At 28.6% G+C, this 22,418-nt stretch overlaps 1 protein-coding gene across 4 annotated transcripts in view; it reads right to left on the minus strand.

The window, feature by feature from the left end:
- The window catches only part of LOC114164169 (structural maintenance of chromosomes protein 3), a 29,732-nt gene extending 17,299 nt beyond the window's left edge, over positions 1-12,433 (minus strand). The window contains exons 1-15 of one of the 4 annotated variants that reach the window (XM_028048728.1): positions 12,305-12,433; positions 11,763-11,810; positions 11,482-11,557; positions 10,840-10,878; positions 10,674-10,741; positions 10,500-10,571; positions 10,076-10,155; positions 9,862-9,940; positions 9,637-9,754; positions 6,964-7,139; positions 5,867-6,112; positions 5,660-5,781; positions 2,722-2,866; positions 324-496; positions 9-108 (exon numbers count right to left, since the gene is read on the minus strand). In XM_028048728.1, coding sequence (XP_027904529.1) covers positions 9-108; positions 324-496; positions 2,722-2,866; positions 5,660-5,781; positions 5,867-6,112; positions 6,964-7,139; positions 9,637-9,754; positions 9,862-9,940; positions 10,076-10,155; positions 10,500-10,571; positions 10,674-10,741; positions 10,840-10,878; positions 11,482-11,557; positions 11,763-11,777 — 1,509 coding nt within the window. In that variant the 5' untranslated portion in view covers positions 11,778-11,810; positions 12,305-12,433. Of the gene's footprint in view, positions 1-8; positions 109-323; positions 497-2,721; positions 2,867-5,659; positions 5,782-5,866; positions 6,113-6,963; positions 7,140-9,636; positions 9,755-9,861; positions 9,941-10,075; positions 10,156-10,499; positions 10,572-10,673; positions 10,742-10,839; positions 10,879-11,481; positions 11,558-11,762; positions 11,811-11,961; positions 11,979-11,999; positions 12,254-12,304 lie in introns of those variants that run through there. The other 3 variants (XM_028048724.1, XM_028048726.1, XM_028048727.1) reach the window with 3 other exon arrangements.
- Positions 12,434-22,418: the final 9,985 nt, after the last annotated feature.

The raw sequence follows: 22,418 nt of genomic DNA on the forward strand, positions 1-22,418 counted from the left end.
TTACTCACACCAGGAATTGCATGATCAAGATTCTTTTCAGCCTTCTCAACTTCTGCTCTCAGCTTATCAATTTCAGCAGTAATTTCATTCTCTTTTGTCCATAGGGACCTAAAATGTAACAATTTATTATACTCATTAGCAATATATTATTTACTGGCAGTTTACTATGCTCCTCCTTTCTGCTATTGGTTAGGAGGGCAGGTATCCTACACTGTCAGTGTACTCATTCTTTAGTGTACCTAATTCTTCTTTCATCTAAGAAAAAGTATATCTATAAATTAAAAAAAAAAAAAAAAGGTGACAGAAGGAGGACTATTACATACTTCCTCTCGAGATTTAACTTGTCTCTCTCCAATTTGAAATGATTAAGCCCTTTAAATGACTCAGCAATGACAGATTCCAAAGCAGTAATATCTGATTTACGTTTATTTATGGTTTCATCACAATCATGCAGTTCTTCTTTAAGCCGATCAATTTCATCCAAAAGCTTTTGCTCCTGCAGACCAAAACAACAATTTATAACAAGGGAGCATGGTTCAAAAGAACACTGTCCACACAACAGAAGATAAAAATAATGATTTAAATTTGAAAATACAGAAATAAATAATGGAATTATGGCAAGAGTCACGGACCACATCCAAAGTTATATACTCAGAATATTCATATGTCAACACTAACAAGTTGAGCACCATTACATACTTCAATACAGGAATTTTAGAGACCTATGTTGCAATTGTAGGTTGTGTACACACAAAAGTTTTCTTATTTACAGCATAGAAGAGATATAGTGATAAGGAACAAAATTAATGACTATTAGTAAGAATTGTCAGCTGAGATATTGCTAGTGTTGGAGTCAATTGTCAGTTTGAGTCCCCCAAGATGAGTAACATATAAGGGAAAAATTCCATAAATGACTTCAATAAGTTTGCTTATTTCTTTTCTACTACACCTACCATCACAAGTCCAAGACTCAACTGGAAAAATTATCTGTCTTGGTCTGCCTACATGGAGTAATGGTTCCTTGTGTCAAGGATACCATGACCACATAGAAACTCAAGTCCGCTCTATTCCTGATGCACACCAATCTTAGTGGCAAAAGATTGACTTCCATTTAGAAACTGAAGTCGGCTTTATTCCTGATGCACACAGATCTTAGCAGCAAAAGATTGACTTCCAACTATGTGTTGTTTTATGGCAGTCAGTTGAACCCAATGTTTTAGAGATGCTCATATCCATCAAAACATGTGTCTTCTTATGAGAGAATGCGCAAGACATTTTCACTAATGACATTCAGCACCTTTTTGATGGAACTCAAAAGAGTAACTTTTTCTCAAACTAAAAAACCATGATATGATCTGAAGCAAAATCACGCTCCGAAAGCATATTTCATGGCCACTATAAACCTTTTCACATCGAACCTAGACCAAACACTTGGAACAGTCTTTTTCTGTTAGGGAATGTTTCTACTGCAGCACTAGCTAACAGAATAGTGGTGGCAAACTAGTGTGTCAAGTCCTAGTTAGGGTTTAGGGTTGTGTGTATCCTATTTAAGTCCAACATTTCTTGGTGGGATTTGTTGAACCAAAAAAAAAACATGGATGAATCTTTAACATGTTAACGAGCAACTGCATAACAAATTAAAAAAAAAGCATAATAAATATAATAGTATTAAAATATTTAAAACAGCATATAATATAATAATTATGTAATAATAAACTACTAAAAGCATAATATATTATGTAAAAATTTAAAATATATAATAAACTAAATAGATTTTGATCTCTCAATTTCTGAATGTAATAATGGATATTATAGTTTTCTATTTAGCTTTATTATGGAATTAAAATGCAGAATTATTATGCTATTTATTGGTATTGTAACCCTTTTTAACATTAAATCTTCCGAATATATAAGTTGTGCTTATGGAACCTCAAAGAGATTACTTGAACTCTCAATTTTTACAACGTTCGTAGCCAAACAATGTTTCTTGGATGGGGAGCCTAATAGAGACACGAAACCAGAGAACAATAATAACACTCAGAAAAGAATAATAGGGAAGAATTTTATTAGGAGTTGGATTTCTAAAGAAAACTGAGGGAGACAATCCAATTGCCTTCCCAGCCCAGCCTCAAATTCCTCAACAAAATATTCCCCCTCTCTCACGTATGGCTGCCCCACACAATAAAAAAAAGGTCTGACACTCTCAGACCTTGCCTCCCACTCACTCTCTCGCTCCCTCACTCTCTCGCTCTCTGCCAGCAAGGCAGAACCGTTTCACTCAATCATTGGAAAGATCTCGTGGTCCCCACATTATGGGTTTCCACTTCCTTCTCTCATGGACATTTTGTATATGCCTATTATGGCCCTCAATATTCTCACCTTTATCAGAGCCTCTCATGATTTCTTTTTTATTCCTTAATAACACACTGCATCTTAAATACGATCATTCACAAGATATAATCACCTTGTTATCAAAAGCTATCTAAAGAAGTTGGAAAATGTAGGTAATTATTCTCCCAAATAGACATGCACTCAATCTGTTAAGCAGAAAAAACATTAAAACAAGCATATACAACAGAGTAGGAAAATAATTTTGTTATCACACTTAAAATTAGTAGAAATCAAGATTAAATAAAAACAGACATCTTCATGTCATGAATCTGTTAAAAGAGTGTTCAGGAAAAAATTAATTATAGCTCACATAGATAAATGAATACTTGCCTGCCCCTTATTTGAAGAATGCACCCGTTCAAGATCATCAATCTCCTTTTGAAGCCACTTATCACGAGCCGCTTTACTTGAAAACTGGGTAGCTCGACCTTGCTTTTGATAGAGTATACTGAGTTTCTTTTCACGCTCCATTATTCTAACAATTCATTTATTTGAGACAAATACTGATTAGATCTGTTGAATATCCTCAACAAATGATCGAAATATGTGCCAAAACATCTACTAGACATAAACATGTAACATATATTAAAGAATTGTAGAATGGGAATATTAACTGGGTTGTGTCAAGTTAGTTTGCCCTAGCTAGCCGGCAAGTAACATCGAGTTATATTATCTCTGTTCTAACTTGTAACAGAATGCTGAGAAATGAAATACACTTTTTCTTCTTTCAAAATTCTGTCTCTAAATCTCTTTGTAAACTTTGACACAGTTGGGTATCAATATCCTGAAGGTAGAATACTGTACCCCATCTTGTTCCTCAAACACTGGCTCTCGTACTCGATCTCAAAGGAACTTAAGTCAAGTTAGTTCACCCTAGCTAGCTGACAAGCGACATCGAGTTATATAATCTCTGTTTTAACTTGTAACAGAACGCTAAAAGAATGAAATACTCTTTGTAAACTTTGACACAGTTGGGCACCAGTATCCTGATGGCAGAATACTCTACTCTATCTTCTTCCTCACAAAATGTCTCTCACACTCGATCTCAAACAAACTTAATGACTTTGGCAACAACACGTAGAACTTATAATCAAGGCACAAAGCCTTCAAGAATGTTGAATCAACATTTCTAAGTGACTAAGATTCCTTTGTGATTTCAGAGTGAAGCCAACTGCAACATTGCAAAAGTAGTCCAGAGTACAAAGCCTAACAACAAGAGAAAATACTCTTATCATGGCTTCAGTCTTCACTTTACAGTTCCCTTCTCTCACAAGCTTTTTTGTGAGCATTCATTTATATCATGTTAAGGATAAAATTCTTGATTTTTTTCAAAAGCAAAGATGCACAAAAGTACACAGCTGCATACAGAACTGCAATCTACAACACTCTCCTTCCAAGAGACAATATACCCTTCAATAATAATTAATATGTGCAGGCATCCAATATGATCAAGTGCCTCATGATTAAAATCAGGAATAGTGGTAGCAAAACCAAAAAAAAAAGAAACAATAGATGGCAAATAGACAACGATAACTCAAGAAATTACAAGATACGAATTACAAGTGGGCTGAATACCTTTCCTAAGTGTAATAGGCCAATCTAATGTTGAATCATGTGAAAAAATTGATGAAGAAGGACATGGAACCATAGCTCCACAGAAGCAAACCAAGATAAGTGGTTCTTCCAGTTGAGTTTTGTTTTGGTAATGGTAAGAGTAGATGAAAAGTAAGAAGCAGAAATAATAGAAGTCATTCCAGAGACAGTGCCACAAACATTAATGAGTATAGAGGTAAAAACCCTATGCCGTGAAGAGAGAGCCTTGGCCAGCTATCTAAGTGTGTCGAACCAGAAAAAAATAAAATAAAAAAGGGTAAGAAATGTGCCCAAAAGACATTGAACAGTGGTCCGATCTGATTTTGTACTGGGAAGGTTGAGCATGCAACACAGTATCTGGTGCGGGGTTGACAGATGACAGCACATCGTGAACCTTTTAGTCACACAACTACAAGGGGGGTCGCACTCCTCCAAGCACACCAAACCTTAACTTTGAGGAACACAATGACGGCAAACAGCGGCCGAAGATAGGACTTTTCCTTCTTCTCAATAGTAGCATGGCAATTAGAGAAGATGGGGGAATTTGTTAGGGATGCAGGGTTACTGCTGGAAGCCATTTTTCAGAACCTAAAAAAATACTAAAGTTGAGGGCAAGAGAAAACTAAGATCAAAACACCAAATCAGCTCTGACGGAGCAGAAACTGCAGGGGTACAGGGGACGACGAGGCAACCTGGATGAGATATGCACTGGTGGTTGGTACTCAGTCACTGCTGCATTCACTGGCACATTCCAGCAAGAGGCATGCAGCTATGCAACTGTGCGTGTGAATATGAGGGGATGTGGGTGGCTTTCTTAAGCTGTGATTTGTCCAGTGGCGTAGATTAGCACAACGCAATCCCAACAATACGTTCTTCGCCAGAGAGAAAAAAATGTCATCGGAGACAAAAAATACTGCCGTCAAGAACAGTGGCAAAACCTAGAATGGAACAGAAGGGTTTACTAAAAAATTCCTCCAAAAACAGTGGGCCCACTGAGCAAGCACAATTTACAAGAGGCTCTAGATACCACGTTAAAATATAAGATAAAAAGAAGCATTGAACTGAAACCTTGAGCTATGATAGCACTGGTCATTTATTTATGTTGGGAAACTAAAATCAATACAATAAATAGAGCAGATTTGGTTTCCTCAAATAATATAGACATGATAGTAGAATAAAAGCAAATAAATGTTACATACATGTTCTTTATTTCTGCAATTATAAAGATATGGTCATTATTTCTGTAATTATAACTAAACCCACAACAAAGAAAGACATTAGTTACTTTTGTTCTGCTTCCTGTATTGGCAAATCGCACAGGTTACACTCTCCTTTATCTACAACTAAATACACTTCACCATTAGAATTTAAGTTCAGTTATGAGGACCTTCCCCTGTCCCATCTTCAAATGAATTTCAATATTATATTTCTTTTGTTGAAAGCAGTACAAGCATGTTAAAGATTAAAAGATATATTTTACTATCCTATATCCTACCTAATCCAAGATTATCCCTAAATGAGACATTAAAAAAGATAAGATTAATCCAGTATAATAGAGTGCACTAAAATACATAACTACCATGTCAATGAGTCAGAGAACATAAACTAGGAGAGTTAGATTAGATACAGTAAGCTGATTCAAGCATATAAAAGACAAGTACAACCATAAACATACTGCATGGCGATGTCTTTTTCTTTCTGAATTTGATCCTCGTGTAAGGGAATGATTTTTTCCAGTTCAATGGTTGAATCTTGAATTTCTTTCTCAAGTATCTCCAGTTGTCTTGCAGCATCTTCCTGAAAGCATGTAGGTAAAAAATGAGCCGTGTACAAAACAATCCCATCAAAAACAACTCACAAAAGGTCTTCTTCAAATTAGTACCTTCGCTCGGATGTTTCCAGAGATCTTCTCTTGCAAGTCTTTGACATCAAGCTCAAGCTCTGTGTGCTTCTTTAGCGCCACTGTTCGTCGCTTTTCAATAGCTTCTTTTTCTTTGTTAAAGTTTTGAAGTTCTTTTGATACATCTTTTAATGTATTCTCTAAATCTTTGGATTTCTCATGGGCATCAAGAACATCATTATACTTTTTTGCTGATGTTTCAGAAACCTTGGCCCGAACATCTTCTATCTAAAACAAGGTGACAATCATTGAATTATAGAAATCAGAATAACAGAAAAGGGATTAAAAATGTCTGAACAATAAATATTTGACACTCAATATTATGATTGATCATAAGAATGTTTTGTTCATGATTTGTCTCTACTATTAGATAAACTCTATGCTCGTGTTTTTAAATGTGTCTTCTTAGGCTATTCTAAGCTTCAAAAAGGGTATCGGTATTACTCTCCTAAAACCAAGAAGTATTGTGTCTGCTAATGTCACAATTTTTAAACAGACTTCTTACTTCTCTTCATCTCTTCAAGATGTCCATTCAACCTAGCATGTCCTCCCTATGCCATTAGATGAGTCCATTATTCCTAGTGCTTCTGACAATCCCAGTCCTAATCAAAATCCTTCTAAACCATCATCACCTCCTCTCATTACCTACCAATACAGAACCCAAATGACCAGTCCAATGCTCCAAAATGAATCATCTTCCTAAAGTTCTTCTCAATCATTGGTCAATACCATGGCTCCTAGTGATGGTGATTCAACCTGGCCCGTTGCCCATTGAAAAGGTACTCTTTCTATTAATAATTCACATCCTATTTATAATTTTTAGTTATCAAAGGTTGGCACCTTCCTTTTGTTCTTTCCTATCCTCGGCAACAAGCAATGATTGCAGAGATGAACGCTCATGAAAACATAAAATGACAGATCCATAAAAATTTATTTAAACTTTCATTGTCTTATCTTTAGTTATATACTTGTGATTTTGAAGAACCAAACCAAAAGAATAATCACCAAAAATAAAAAACCAATAAGTCCAACAGTAAGAAATTGTGCAAATAATTATGAGATAAGATTTAACCCAAAACCTCTGTAAGTTTCTGCTGAGCATCTTGAACTTCTTTGCTAAAAATAGCATATTCTAATGATTTTCTTTGTTTGTCAAGCTGTTGATATTTTCTAAGTTCCTCCTTTTCCTCATCTAGTTCCTTCAGCCTTTCATCTAAATACTGTACAACTTGGATTATTTGCTTTCTTTTGTTACCTGTATAACAGAAAAATGCATGAGAATAACAGGAATAATAAACACTATATGTTGTAATAAACACTATAATGTAATACTTTATTTTCATATTATCCATTATTTACAAACAATGATGATATTAAGTCAATTTTTTTACTTTTAATATATATATATATATATATAGATTATCATAAAATACTAAAATGAGTTTGGAATCTTAAAAACTTGATACTAACTTATTCAGTTATAAATTTACAATATAAAATGTATCTCACATAATAAAAATAGTTCTTTTATCTAATTATTACAAATCAAAATAATATTTTATACACTTTTTAATTCTTTATTGGAAGAACTTAATAGCAATACTTAGAGGATTAAATTAATACTACCTCTGGCCCTATGTACAAGAAACAATGACTCATTTTCAAACCTACTTGCTATTAAATCTCTTTTATGCCCATAATTTATTGTAAAGTCGATTTACTAGGAATTCACTTATTCTATATAAAAAGTAGGGCACTCACTACTTCAAACATTTAACAATAAGGGTATACTTAGAATAAAAATTGAATTTATGCTATCATTAATTACAAAACTAACCTAGCCACTTTTATTGATCTTGACGCATTAGTTATTTCTTTTTCACATATATAATTATCAAGCAAATAGAAAATTAACGTTTCATTCCTAAAAATGTTTAAGTATTAAGTTTAAAAAGTTAATTTATAATTTACTATATTTTTCATATTACATCAATTACACACAAACATACCTGCATACATATACACATACAAACGAAATGATTGATTAAAAAATAAATTATGTTTACCTACCCTAAACCAAAGAATTCTTTTCACAAGTAAAAAAAAAGTATTAATCTAATCAAACTTAATTTAAATTGAATTTCGTAGAAAGAAAATTAAAGGTAAGAATTTGAAGGCTAATAAAATCTCTTTTTAATCTCATCCCAACAAGATACTTAAAACCAATTAATATATTTATTCATTAATAGTAATCAATTTATCAATTTAATTCAAATAAATTAACAAAATTTTATTTTACAATCCATTTGATACATCATAATTTTTTAACATTATAACAACAATCAGTTTTAAACTCAAAGTTAGAAAATTTTGAATACATTCAAATGCAACTAATAGTTTAATTAACCTTCACTACTTCTGAGTTGTTTCAAAAAAATAATCTTATTGCATTGAATAAATAATTTACCATATACATCAAAATTACATAAAAACAATATAATCTATGACAATATATAATGGGGATTCCCACATTTGTCTATAATCTATAATAATATATGACGGGGATCCCCCATTTTGTGTACATAAATTGTTTTCCTACTTTACCTCTAATAATACTTTTATGTCACAATACAAAATTCAACACGGATGTAAAAAAGCTAAAAAAAAAAATATGGTGGAGAAAAAATAACAAATAGGAAAGAGATTAACATATAGTGGGAATCATCCGTACAATTAAGCTTTAAAAGTTTAGAATGATTGATTCTATATAATTAAACCTTTTATTATAACATAACTTCAAGACAATGTAGAATAAAAAATATATTTAATCATCATATTTTCACAATAAATAAAATCACATAAAATAGAAAATAATACATACATATATATATAATTTTTTTATTATTTATTTATAGAAAGTTATTAATTATTTGTATCAAACAAGTTCTCAATGTGTTCCTTTTGTCAATAACTAGTAACAATAAAATTCAAATGCATTATGAATATAAAAATCAAGTATAATAAAATAAATTTTCAAATTCTTCTATCGAAACTTTCAAGAATGTGTATCTATACCATTAATAAAGGGGATTCTCCTTTTTTGTGTACACATTTTTTTCAGTTTTAACCTTTTAGTAACTACTTTTTTGAAGTCAAATAATTACTCATAATAAAAAAACCATTTACACAATAAAAGGATTACCTATAATAAAATTATAAGAATAATTTATTTTTATACTTACCCTTTTGTGAAATTTATTTTATAGTTTATTAATATTTTTTTCAATAATTAAAAATCATTTTATAGTTTAATAAAGCTTTTGCTATAGTAAGAAAAGAGTGGACATGCATGGGTATAGTGCATGTGTTTCCACTAGTGTACTAACGCTGATACTTATCATATATATACACAACAATTCAGTTTTATGATAAACTTGTAAAAAATTGTCAGGTCTGGCAAGTATAAATCTACAGGTAAGTAAAGAAAGTACTAAATGGACATTATGTTAATGTGTATATTCATTGTTCTTTATTGTGTGTGTAAGAATGTGATATTTCATTAAAAATCATAATCCATTTCTTAACTCCAGAATTTAGAAAAGAAAATTATGAGAAAGTGCCATGTGGTAATTTTAGAAGAATAACCTTATTATTAAAAGTAGATTACAAATCATGAACTCAAAAACTGAATGATAAATAAATAGGAAAGACTAGATAAATCATGAACTTAAAAAAAAAAATCATAAACTTACCAGTTTCCTGCATTATTTTCAAACTTTCACGGCGCCTCTCCTCATAAACTCTAGTACCACCAATTTCCTTCAGCAAGTCCAGTCTTTCAGAGTCTTTCATCAAGGTTAATGATGCTATCTATGCAATATATAATGGAACAAGTTTAGAAATCAACTTCAAAGTGTATGAATATAACAACAATAAACCCCAAACCAAATTCAAGCACTGCCACCAAGAGTCAATACCTTTCCTTGTTGTACAACATAATAAGGATTTGAACGGGAGAACCCAGCACTCTCCAGCAAGTTCATCACTTCAGTTTTCCTGCAGATAGTACATAATGCTTAGAATCAGGGTAAATACTCATATTCCAAATCACATATGATAAAATATGTAGTTTTTCTCAATAGTGAAAAATAAAAGCAAACTATATTTGAAATGTACTTCTATTTAACTCACGTTATGTGTTTTCCATCAAGAAAATACTCATCCTTTTTCAAACCAATAGTCCGCCGCAATCGCACTTCCTCCTTGTCAACCTATTCACCAACACAGATAGAAGCTAAGGTAGAGTATATTTTATCAAGCAAAAATCACTATTCCCACAAAAAATAAATGACATTTGGTCTGACAAAGAAAGTAAAGAGAATCAGTTCAAAGCAATGCAATTATTACATCAATACCATTAACAAAATTTTACAGTTTAAGCTGAAAAGGTTATTTAATTGAAATTGTGGTGTAGAAGCTCTATGAAACAAAAACACTGCAAAACACGTCATTAACTGTATTACTCCTGAGCTAGCACAAAATATGCACCATCAAATAAATATGAAACCATGATATTGATCACTAGAAAAACAAGTTATTATCCTCAACATATTACCGGGATGCGGTTGTCTGAATTATCAAAGACAATCTCCACAAAAGCAGATAAAACTTGGTGTCCAGCTCCTTCCTGTGCACAAAGAATAATTTATTTAAGCATATTCAAAATCTATAGTTGATTATATATAGGCGACAACTACAAGTATAAATAAATGGATGAAGTGTGACATACATGGAGTAGTGCCTGTCGATCTTCACCACGTAGGTTTTGAAAAAGATCACTTAATACAAAACGGATGGCTACAAAAGAAAAAAAAAAGGTGTAGCAAAGTGAAGATCGGAGATTTGGCTGTAGTTACTTCAAAATTGTACACAGAAGAAAAGGTGGTCTTTTTTACCATGAAAAAAGTTAGTCTTCCCAGATCCATTAGCACCAACTGCAAAAATAAATAATTACCAGATATATTAAATTAAAAATAAATACAATTTAGATGCGTTCATCATTTGAACTAAAAGAAAAGATGATGTTCATCTTTAAAATGTAATTTAAGAAAAAGGAATGATGTGTAAGAGTGGAAAAAACTAAGTAATGAAAATGAAGGTAGTGAAGAGAGTAAATAATGCAGTTATGCCAAAAATACCGCATGCACCCTTTACCTTGGTGTGAGAACGTATCAGCTAATAATCAAGTACTACCGGATCACAAAATTCTTCTTCTTACATATCCCTCACACTTTTTTATGGGTAGAGTCTTTCATGACAATATTGACGAATAACCTTCTTTCTTAGATATCAACTAATAAGTACTATTATATGTATATTTGCAACAATGAATAATTTACAAATTTTGATGATAAATATTAACTACTATTATATCTACCTTATTACGTAGTCTAAGGAAATATGTCTGAATTCAAATAAAAGTTGCATTTCGCAGTCATCATAACATGTTATGAATGAAATGCCCACATCATACATGTCGAAGAGTTTCCAGAATCAATAGAAGATAGGATCTAAAAAATTGTCATTAAAATTATTACCAACACAGTTCACTTTAGAGCTGAAAGGCTCTGTGGAAATTTGCTCTCGATAACTCTTAAAACCTTCGATCACAACCTAAAAGCACAAACGAGCAAATACATCAAAAAACCATTTCCAAAGAGAAAACTCCAAAATTAAAATATCAACATAATATGTGGTGTCTATGATAGAGGAAGTGTTTATGAATCATAATACAAAACAGAATCTAGTCAAATCTAATAGTTTAGCTCACCGTGAAAAGTAACAAAAATTAAATAAACAAACTCCAAAATCAAATTACCTGCTTGATGTACATGTTCAAAGTGTCATAACCGTACCTTTACCGAAACTACAAAAGCAAATGAAAAAATTCCATAAGCGCAAGCACATTACAAACACACCACAGTATTGTACACACTTCCTCGAGTCACAGCAACGGTTTTTTTATAAAACAGAAGACAAGGTACTATATAAATCACGATAGCATTAAAAGATAATACAATTAAGCGTATTCGTATGAAGTTACTGCAGCTCTCACAGTCAGATGAAATGACCGAATCCTCCACAAATGGAAATTCAAAAATCAATACAATTTGGCTTCCAAACCAGAAAACACGCTGCTACTATGAACAATCTAGGGCAAAATCAGGGTATGAAGAGTTTTAGCAGCGAAATCAGAGTATAAGAACGGGGAAATTCAAACGAAGTCAACTATGTGGATGGTATTAGGGTTTTGAGGAGCGAAAACTTTGATAGTGAAAACGAAAATTGCGGAGCGAAGAATAAAGAGAAGCAGAAGCATATGAATAATTTGTATGAGTTTATGAGAGTGAAAAAGAGTACCTCAGAGAAAGTTTAGTGACAACAGGGTGGTAGTAGCCAAAGTTGAAGTTGGAGCGATCAGTTTTTAGTTTAGCGGGTTCCGGGGGTGCGAAGGATAAGACCTGCGCCACAGGGGCGAACTTTAATACCGTTGGTCCGAGTGAACGTGGAGGGAAAGCTAAAGTGAAAAAAAAAAAAGAATATAACAAAGGGGCAAATTTTGAGAAATGATTTATGTTTTCGTTTTTATTACTAACTAGTAATGTTGGACGACATGTTTGGTTTACAGTTTGTAGTTTAAGAAGAAGAAGAGAAATCAAAACTTATTTAAATAAAAAATTGAAAAAATAAAGTGGAATAATAAGCAATAAGAGCTCTATATCCATGTTTTTCTGATAATAAAGTAATTATTATAATCTATAATTATATATAAAGAGGATTCCCTCTTTTTAGAGATGTCAAGATGGGTTTGAACCCGTGAGTCAACCTGACTCACCACGGGTTCGAGTCGGGTTGGGTTGAAAAAAATTCAACTTTTTCAAAAGTGGGTTGAACTCAATCCGGCTCACTTAATCCACGGGTTCGAACCGGGTTGAAGGTGGGTTGGCCCACTTAACCCACCAACATATTTTCACAATTTTTTAATTTTTTTTTTAATTTTCTTTTAATATTTTTTAATTTTTTTAATAATTATTTACTACTCCTATTATATTTGTTCACAATTTCATATTTTTAAATCCTAGAATGTTGCTTAATTATATTTAAATAGTTTGAATGTTTAATTAATTTGATTGTCAAGTTATATATATGTTGATACTTTAATCTTTAACTATAATCTTTATAGTAAATTACTCAAGTAACCGTCTTATAAACGATTTTTTCTAAATTAGCATGAAAAAAATGTATAGTTTTATTATTTATATTTTGTTGAATATAATGATTACTCAAGTAACCGTCTTATAAACGATTTTTTCTAAATTAGCATGAAAAAAATGTATAGTTTTTTTATTTATATTTTGTTGAATAGAATGACAGAAAATTATAATATTAGTCCTGCTTTCTTAGATTAATGGATACTTTCTTGGAAATAATTCTTCATATATTGGTAGTGAGCATGATCAAAACATTGGTTCTTGATTTTACTATGATTGTCATCTCATGGGTTACTTAAAAATTTATTTAAATATTTGAATACTAAAAAAAAAATTAGGTGGGTTGGTGAGTCAACCCACTTAACCCACCAACCCGTGGTGGGTTGAGCCGGGTTACAAAATTTTTGGCTCACCAGAAAGTGAGCCGGGTTGGGTTCACTTATTTTCAACCCGGCTCGTGGTGAGCCAACCCGTGTGAGCCGGGTTGGCTCACTTTGACATGTCTACCTCTTTTGTATCCACATTTCATAATTACAACTTTACCTTTTACAATTTAATTATTTATTAAAATTTTAAAAATTAACAGTTACTTTTACAAGTTTTTATAAAATTATTTTTCTCATATTTTCTTCCTACATTTCACTTTAATTTTTATAAATATATTTTTATTTTTTTCATTAACTTAATAACATTACAATATCATTAATTATTAATATAATTCAAAAAATGTGTACATACAGGCACCATAGTGCCTATGTTTAGTTCTTCATCTTTCGAAATACGTACATTTAGTCATTTCAATCAAGTTTTGTCAGGTTTATGTGATGTTTTGTAGACATTTTAAGATTGTATTTGAGTTGTTTATACTGTATGACACATTTTGTTTTAATATTAAGTCAAATATTATTATTAAACGCGCTTGATTAAAATGACTAAATCCACGTATTTTAAAAGATGGATGACTAAATTTGTCAAAAATTTTGAAATTTACTAATTTTAAAATTCACTGAAATTTAAAGGATAAAAACATATTTAACACTTACAAGAATGATTCCACACTAATATGTGCAACACTCACACAAGTAGAACAAGCAAACCACTTACGTGTTTGGTTGAATGGGAGTAACTTTATATTGTATTTGAAATGTTTGCTTCGTGTCATCATATAATTTAACAACATTGAAAAGCTGTACAAAAAATAATAAATTGCTTGCCACTTAATTGTATTATGTGCACCAAGTATCAGACTTTATCGTCATAACTTCTACGATCCTATCTTGAAAAAGAAAAAATCAACAACACAATCAAATAAGAACATCTTTCAAAATAAAAACAACTCAAACCATAAAATCACTTTAAGTATAAGTACTTGCCCCTTCATTCTTTTTGAAACTTTGTTCAACTACAACACATCAAAATCACCTTCACAAACTGAAAAACATTACAATCATAACAGTGAAATCATCAAACTAGACCCTTCTACTGTCTATGTACAATTTCCTTTTGTGAAAGACTAAATTCTCAACATTTAATTTTTCTAATTTTGCAAGTTGTTTGCTCTTGAAATCCTATTTTCTGATGAACAAATTCTTAACAATATTTTCTATAGTTTTATAGATTTTTATATTTATAATAAATTACTTTATTAAAAATTTATAATTTTGTGTGAATATAAATTTAAAAAATATATTTAATTTAATATTTATAAATTAATCGGAAATAAATGAATGATTATAATAAATAAGATACTTTAAATATATTCGTAATAGAAAAATTATCATAATAAAATATTGTAATTATGTTTTTTTTTAATTAATTTTCATAAATGTATATTTATTTGGTTAAAATAATTTATGTAATGTAATAAGTTAGTAAAAATAAAACAAAAATTGTAGGTGGAAATATTTTAAAAGAATTTTGATGTAAAGTTAAAAATTAGTAATATAGATTTAAAGCATTTAAGTTTATTTATAAAAAAAACATTTAAAGAAAATATTTAAAAAGTATAGAATTATTTTTAAAACAGTTTTATTTAGAATATATATATATATATATATATATATATATATTTGAAATATAGGAAAATAGTAAATTTCATAAAAAAATTTAAAAAAAAATTAAAATACAGAAGGTATCATGTTAAAGAAATTTAAATTCAAATTGGATAATTATTTATTGAAGTTATAATTATTTAAATTAAAGTTAATAATTAAAAATAAATAAATTTCTTGTACTAAAATGTTTAGTTTTTTAAATAAAAAGGTTAGTAATAAATGTATATTAACAAATAATAAAGAATAATTTTAAAATCCAAATTCATACGGGTTTGTAACATATTACAATTTTTTAATAAAATAACACAAGAAAAAAATTTGCATATAATTGTCTTTAAAAAATTATAATTCCAACCATAAAATATATGCAAAACTACGAAAAAAAATTGATAAAAAATCAATATTTAGCAAAAGAAATTGTACTTGACCAGTAAAAGGTTCTAGTTCGGGAAAGCAATTTCTTAATCGTCTACTCAAGTAAATAAAATTTAAAAATAGCTTATAAGGGTAAAAAAATCCATAACAAAATGAAGGAGTGGAATGTTACAGTGTGTTTTGGATGAGGCAATTTAAGAAAATAATTCATTTATTTGGAGAATTTAAAATTCTTATAGGAAAATAATATGTTTTGAGGAGCAAATTTAAAAGAAATTGAATTTGAAAATTTTTAATAAGGTATTTCAAATAACTAAAAAAATAGAATTTAAAATTCAATAAAAAAAAAGAAGGAATTGAAATTCCTCCTAAATTGTGGAATTGCTCATTGGTTAAGACAAAAAAAATATACAGGTCCAATAAGTCGAGTCGGCCCAGACAAAAGGTTGAGACGATTCGGTTCGGGTCGAATGTCAAGTCGAGTCAGGTCGAATGTCAAACATGGTCAGGTAAAAGGTCAAGTCGGGTTAGGTTGGGCTGAAGGTCGAGTCAGCCATTTAGAATTGAAGGTCATGCCAGGTCGAGAAGAATGTCAAGTTGGATAAGTTGAGCCGAAGGTCAAGTAAAGTCGAGATGAACGTCAAGTCAAGTTGGCCCAAACAGAGTCAAAGGTCGAACCAGGTCAGGTCGAGTTTTTATTGTTGTCACTTGTAAATTCTTTATTGTGACACGTAACAATGTTAATGCCACATGGTAGGACAATGCTACATGTGTCAAATATCATCGTCGTGATTTCAATTTAGTCCCTACTTTTGTGTCTTTAATTCAATTTTGTCCCAATTTTTTTTAATAAGTGAAATATATTTTTATAATTCATTTTTTATAAGATTAAAATTAATTAGGTATAAATATTTTTATAAATTTAAGTACTGATATTTATATTAAAATTTAGTGGTCAAAGAACACATCGACAAAATATGGGTTAATAATATAATATTTTAAAAAGTAATTTTTAATAAAAAAAATATTAGTATAACATTTAAACAAATAATAGATTTGGTCTTAAATTTAAGAGACACAATATTGCTTTATTTAAAAAAAAAAAAAGTGACTGAGTATATTGTTCTATTAGTATAACATTTTTTATCACTAAATTTTAATGTAAATATCAATACTTAATTTTGTAAAAATATTTATACTTAATTAGTTTTAATCTTATAAAAAGGAGAATAAAAAAATATACTTTAATTATTAAAAAAAAAAAGTGGAACAAAATTGAACCAAAGACAAAAAGTGAGACTAAATTGAAATTAGAACAATGACATTTGCCACACCAGCACACATGGCAACAAAAAGATTTTGCAAAAGAAGAAAAATTAAAAATTTGAAAAAAAAAAAAAAACATAGAATGACATGTGACATACTATTAAGGCGTTAATTATTTTTGTCGAAAAAGAACCTAATTGAATCACTTTTCAAAAATAGGGACGATTGACACTTTTTAAACAACGGATACCAAATTGACACGCCCCTACCAAAGTAGATATCATCTAAGTAATTAAACCTATTTTAATTTATTGAAATTGTTAAAATCCTCCGTCCAAACACAATTATGTATTTTCATAATTTGTTCAAATTTTTCCTGCCATGCCATTGGAAATTTGAACCCACCATGAAAATAAAAAAGGAATTCAGTCACCACTTACAAAAAATTATTCAAAATTAATTTTATAAATATATCAAAATTGTGTCAACAAACTATGTAAAAATATTATTTTCGTTATTAATGTAATGCTTCTCGTAACAAATATTGTTTAGTTAAAAACTAGAGTTGTTATCTTTTATACTACAAGACAAGACAATATTACTTGTACAATATAGATCTTAATGAAATATGGTATCAATGGGTTTACTGTTTTATATTTATGGTTTAAATACTTTTTTTTTTTCAATTTTTATTAAGTTTTTTCAAATAAATTTTAATTTTGGTTTTGTGTTCAAATAGGTCTCAATTTTCGTCAATTTTTTTCAATTGGATCTTTTTTGCTAATACTGTTTAAATCATTAACGGCTCGAACAGTGACTGTCACGTGTTACCTCTTGGTTTTTTTGAACTTTATTTTTATTTTTATTTTTATTTTTTTATTTATTTTTATTTTTTTAAAATGTACACATGTCAACCTAGTAGTGTGCCACGTGTCATTTCGTGGTTTTTTTTATTTATTTTTATTTATTTTTAATTTTTTTAAATGTGCACGTGTCAACTCAGTAGCGTGTCACGTGTCAAAGTCAATGTTCTATATTCAATTTGGTCCCTATATTTGTTATTTTTATTCAATTTAGTCCCAATTTTTGTTAACATTAACCAATTTGGTCCCTATCGAAGATGCGATCAAATTTAATTTTTATATCAAAGTTATAATGATGTGAATTTTAATATATTATATAAAAATATTTAATAAAAAATGTGAATTTTAATATAAAAAATAAATTTGGTTTCAATTTGGAGATAAACCAAATTGGTTAATGTTAACAAAAATTGTGACTAAATTGAATAAAAATAACAAATATAGGGACCAAATTGAATATAGAACATGAACTTTGACACGTGGCACATTACTAGGTTGATACGTGGACAATTTAAAAAAAATTAAAAAAGTTTAAAAAAAATCACAAAGTGACACATGGCACGCTACTAGGTTGACACGTTTACATCTAAAAAGTTTTAAAAAAATTAAAAAAATCAAAATCAAAATCAAAAAAAATCAAAAAATCAAGTGACAAATAGATCAAGATGTATTCTCACAATAGGATCTACTTGGATTAACAATGTTGTATGTTGTGTTTAAAAGGTTGATGATTATATTATATAGATATGAACCTTTTAAAGATCTTTCGTAAACTCTATAAGAAATCCAAGAGTATTAATCAGAATACAAAAGTACAAGATGACAGTTGTATTATAGATAGAATAGTTGTACATGACACATGCCTAAGTGTAACACGTGCCTAAGTGTAATACAATACTAAGCACGAGTGTTATCATACACCCCATTAACAATAATGAAAATATGAGTTTCTCCTTTCTCCCATTCTTGTCCTCTTCATAAGAAGAAACAAATAATAAATTTATTTCATTATACATAATAATGAAAAATTAGTTTCCAAGATACTATGTGGTGAAATATTTTGGTATAAAATGAGTGTAAATAGAAAATTGCAATCGAATAACCCTTATTGACATTGCATGTCTGGACTTCTCCTTTGTGGTTAAACTATATTTAGTTCTACATGACTCTTTTTGTTTTTTTGTTTTTATTTACGGAATGTTTGATAGAGAGAATTTTTGGTGAAGAGTTGAAACAACTTATTCTGATACTGAGTCTCATAATAATTACTTACATTGTGATAATGAAGTGTATTGTTTCATTAGCTTCACTTGTTTAAATGAATATATTTCATGCGTAGTGAATGATAAACTGGTAGGTAATTAAAGTTATGATGCGAGGTGTTTCAATGAATATATTTCATGCGCAATGAATGATAACCAAATCCAAATAAATGGAACCATTTGGATTTATGCTTGTTTTGGTCACTAATCAGAGATGTAATTTCTTAATAAATATGTGTCTAGAACTAACTGGACCATTGGATTAAATACACTAGACAATGATTGGAGTAGCTAAAATATTTGATACCACTACAATATTGTCCTTTTAAACCTTGAACTTAATGGAAAAGGTTCAAAACAAATTAATTTAATTAAGTGATAATTTGTAATATCACTACAATGTTGTCCTCTTAAATGTTATCCTACAAAAAATAATATTTGTTTTCGAAAAACAAGATCTCGTAAGTTTTGAAGGTTTTGATGTGTTCATCATTAGGATAATTGATCCATCATATAATTTTGCATTGAGGCACATCCATTTTTGGATGGAAAGTTTATTTCCATGGTCTCACACATGATTGTCATCAACAAATATGAAAAAACTACCTTATTCTAATTAATTAATACAAATGTTCATGTATATAGAGATGACAAATAAACTCGTCTCATGGGTATTGCCCAAACCCGTCTCCGTTTTGACGGGGAATCCCCGCATTGACTGGGTATGCGTATGGGTATGGAGAATCCCCGACTTTTTCAATTGGGTATGGGGATGGGTATGTGGATGTACATATCCCCGCCATATTACCCGTCCCCGTTTAAATTATTAAAATATTCCTAATTAATTAAATAACCACACACACATATATATATATATATATATATATTATTTTTTATTTATTCTAATTATTTGGTTTGTCATGAAACCCATTTGCATTTCAATTATATTTTTCATCTTATCATGACCTTTATGTAATTATGTTCAAAATATGTATGTTAATTAAAAAATTTTATGTCTCACATTTGAATATTTCTATTACTTTTTAATATTTTTATTTAATGTATATTTTTTTTTCACATGAAAATGTTTAATACTCTCAATTTAAGTATTTAATAGCACAAACATTTCGTTTATTAGGTAATATAAAAAAAATCATTTACTTATTATTCTTATTATTAGTTTTTGTTTCATTTGAATAACTTTTTTTATTTCACTAAAACATTTTTTGTTATTTCTCAACTACTGAGTATATATGTTGATATTTGAAAAGTTTTCTTAGATCTCTAAGATATTTTTCAACTTATCATACCCTTAATTATACAATTATTTTATTTTGTGCGATTTCTTTTAATAGTCTCTCAAATTGTTTGTAAACATTAGTTAATTTTTTAATATTTTTATTTCTTGTTTTTTTTCATTATGTATAATACTATTTCAATATATTTTATTTAATTATTTTTTATTTTTTAACTCATTATCAATCATACTGTAATTTTTTCACTATAATTATATAAATAACTTTTATTTACTACAATATAAAAATTGAATGTAATTGTCATTAATATTTTTTTATCACCATCCAACATAATTGAAGTTCAAAAGATACAAGATCTATTTTAAAATTTTATTATTATGATTATTATTTGTTCTTTGTATCATTTTGATTAAGTAATGTATTATAACTTTTATTAGTGTATAAAAAAGAGATTCATTAGAATTTAAAATATTGAAGTAAACAAACATTTAAAATATATTTTAATTTGAATATTTGTTTCCTTTTATATTTTTTTTAAAAGTATTTTTAAATTTCATCAACTAGGTTTCATTAATGTTTGCAAATTTAATAAATGTGTTGGTTCTCATGAAATTTTATTTGGTATTATAATCTAAAATGTAAATAATTATAATTTATTTTAAACTTTTATTATGATTATTATTTGTTCTTTGTATCATTTTGATCAAATGATGTATTATAACTTTTATTAGTATATAAAAAAGATATTCATTAGAATTTAAAAGATTGAAGTAAACAAACATTTAAAATATATTTTAATTTGAATATTTGTTTTTCGCTTATACTTTTTAAAAAATATTTTTAAATATTATCAACTAGGTTTCATTAATGTTTGTAAATTTAATAAATGTGTTGGTTCTCATGAAACTTTATTTGGTATTATAATCTAAAATGTAAACAATTATAATTTATTTTAAATTTTTATTATGATTATTATTTGTTCTTTGTATCATTTTAATCAAATGATGTATTATAACTTTTATTAGTGTATAAAAAAGATATTTATTAGAATTTAAAAGATTGAAGTAAACAAACATTTAAAATATCAATTATGTTCTTTGTATCATTTTGATCAAATGATGTATTATAACTTTTATTAGTGTATAAAAAAAATATTTTAAAAGATTGAAGTAAACAAACATTTAAAATATATTTTAATTTGAATATTTATTTTTCTTTTATATTTTTTAAAAAATATTTTTAAATTTTATCAATTATGTTTCATTAATATTTGCAAATTTAATAATTGTTTTAGTTCTCATGAAATTTTATTTGGTATTATTATATAAAATGTAAACAATTATAATTTATTTTAAAGTATTTGATATGGAAGAAACAATCATCATTCTAATATTGAATATTTGATAATATTATGTTTTCTTTATCATAAAAATTTTATTATTTTATAAAAATTAATTAATTAATATTGAAGTAGTAAGAAAATGGGTATGAGTATGGATACGAGATTATATCCGTTACCCGGTGGGGATGGGGATGAGTCAAAAGTTTAATACCCGTTGGGTTTGGGTATGGGGATGAAGATGAATTTTTTTTACAGAAATGAGTATGGGATAGCCGCCCCGCCCCGTTGCCATCCCTGCATATACATATCTTTACACCTCCACACATCAAGATAGAGTAAGTGTTTCATTATATTTAGTAAAAAAAAAATAGTAAATACACATTTTCTTTCTATATTTCTACTTTACCCCCTTAATTCTTTCACTCTTTCCATCATATTGTATAAATCACTTGAACATAATATAATAAAAATATGAATCATTTTAATTATTTTTTATTTATTTATGAACATAATAATAAGGAATAATAATTTAAAATCATAATTCAAGAACTAAGTTAATATTTTTTAAAATAAAATTGCTCATGTTGTTATGCCATTATACTATAAAATGCTTGGTGAATCTATACGTTAATTCTTATTTATATTCAAGCAATAGCGAGACTTAGACAAAAAGTTCAAGGATGCTAAATGATATTTTTTTATATAAATTAGTTTTTAATTAAAAAAATCTTCATTTTTTCTCCTAAAAATAAGCATACACAATAGTATAATAAAGAAAATGACTATCATTCATTATCATATCATACAATAATCATAAAAAACTATCATTAAATGTCAAACATTAC

The sequence above is a fragment of the Vigna unguiculata genome, chromosome 9 (genome assembly GCF_004118075.2).
Source record: "Vigna unguiculata cultivar IT97K-499-35 chromosome 9, ASM411807v1, whole genome shotgun sequence".
NCBI classification, from domain to species: domain Eukaryota; kingdom Viridiplantae; phylum Streptophyta; class Magnoliopsida; order Fabales; family Fabaceae; genus Vigna; species Vigna unguiculata.